The 213-nt window shown below is 45.5% G+C and overlaps 1 protein-coding gene across 1 annotated transcript in view; it reads right to left on the bottom strand.

The window, feature by feature from the left end:
• The window catches only part of LOC108759238 (multidrug resistance-associated protein 4-like), a 1,397-nt gene extending 1,206 nt beyond the window's left edge, over positions 1-191 (bottom strand). Inside the window, exon 1 of the mRNA XM_018504585.1 lies at positions 173-191. Within this exon, the coding sequence (XP_018360087.1) occupies positions 173-191 (19 nt within the window). The remainder of the gene's footprint in view (positions 1-172) is intronic.
• Between the last annotated feature and the right edge of the window lie 22 nt (positions 192-213).

Below are 213 nucleotides of genomic sequence, written 5' to 3'. Positions count from 1 at the left end.
AAAGGTCCGAGCCACAAATAATGGAGAAATATGATACTGACGTCGAATCTATTGACGTTGTTAGATAGCAGATTGACTGCCTGGCCGATTGTCATTTCGCCCAACGCGGTTCTAGTTAGCTTCAACGTCTTGCGGTAGATCAGCGAATATCAGGCTACGCGACCCTTCATACCCAAATGAGTCATATCCATCATGTAAGGATGGACTACGAAC

The sequence above is a fragment of the Trachymyrmex cornetzi genome, unplaced genomic scaffold (assembly GCF_001594075.2).
Source record: "Trachymyrmex cornetzi isolate Tcor2-1 unplaced genomic scaffold, Tcor1.1 scaffold1748, whole genome shotgun sequence".
In the NCBI taxonomy this organism is placed as follows: Eukaryota; Metazoa; Arthropoda; class Insecta; order Hymenoptera; family Formicidae; genus Trachymyrmex; species Trachymyrmex cornetzi.
Note: the sequence above shows the minus strand (reverse complement) of the source record. Positions and strands in the feature narration are given on the sequence as shown.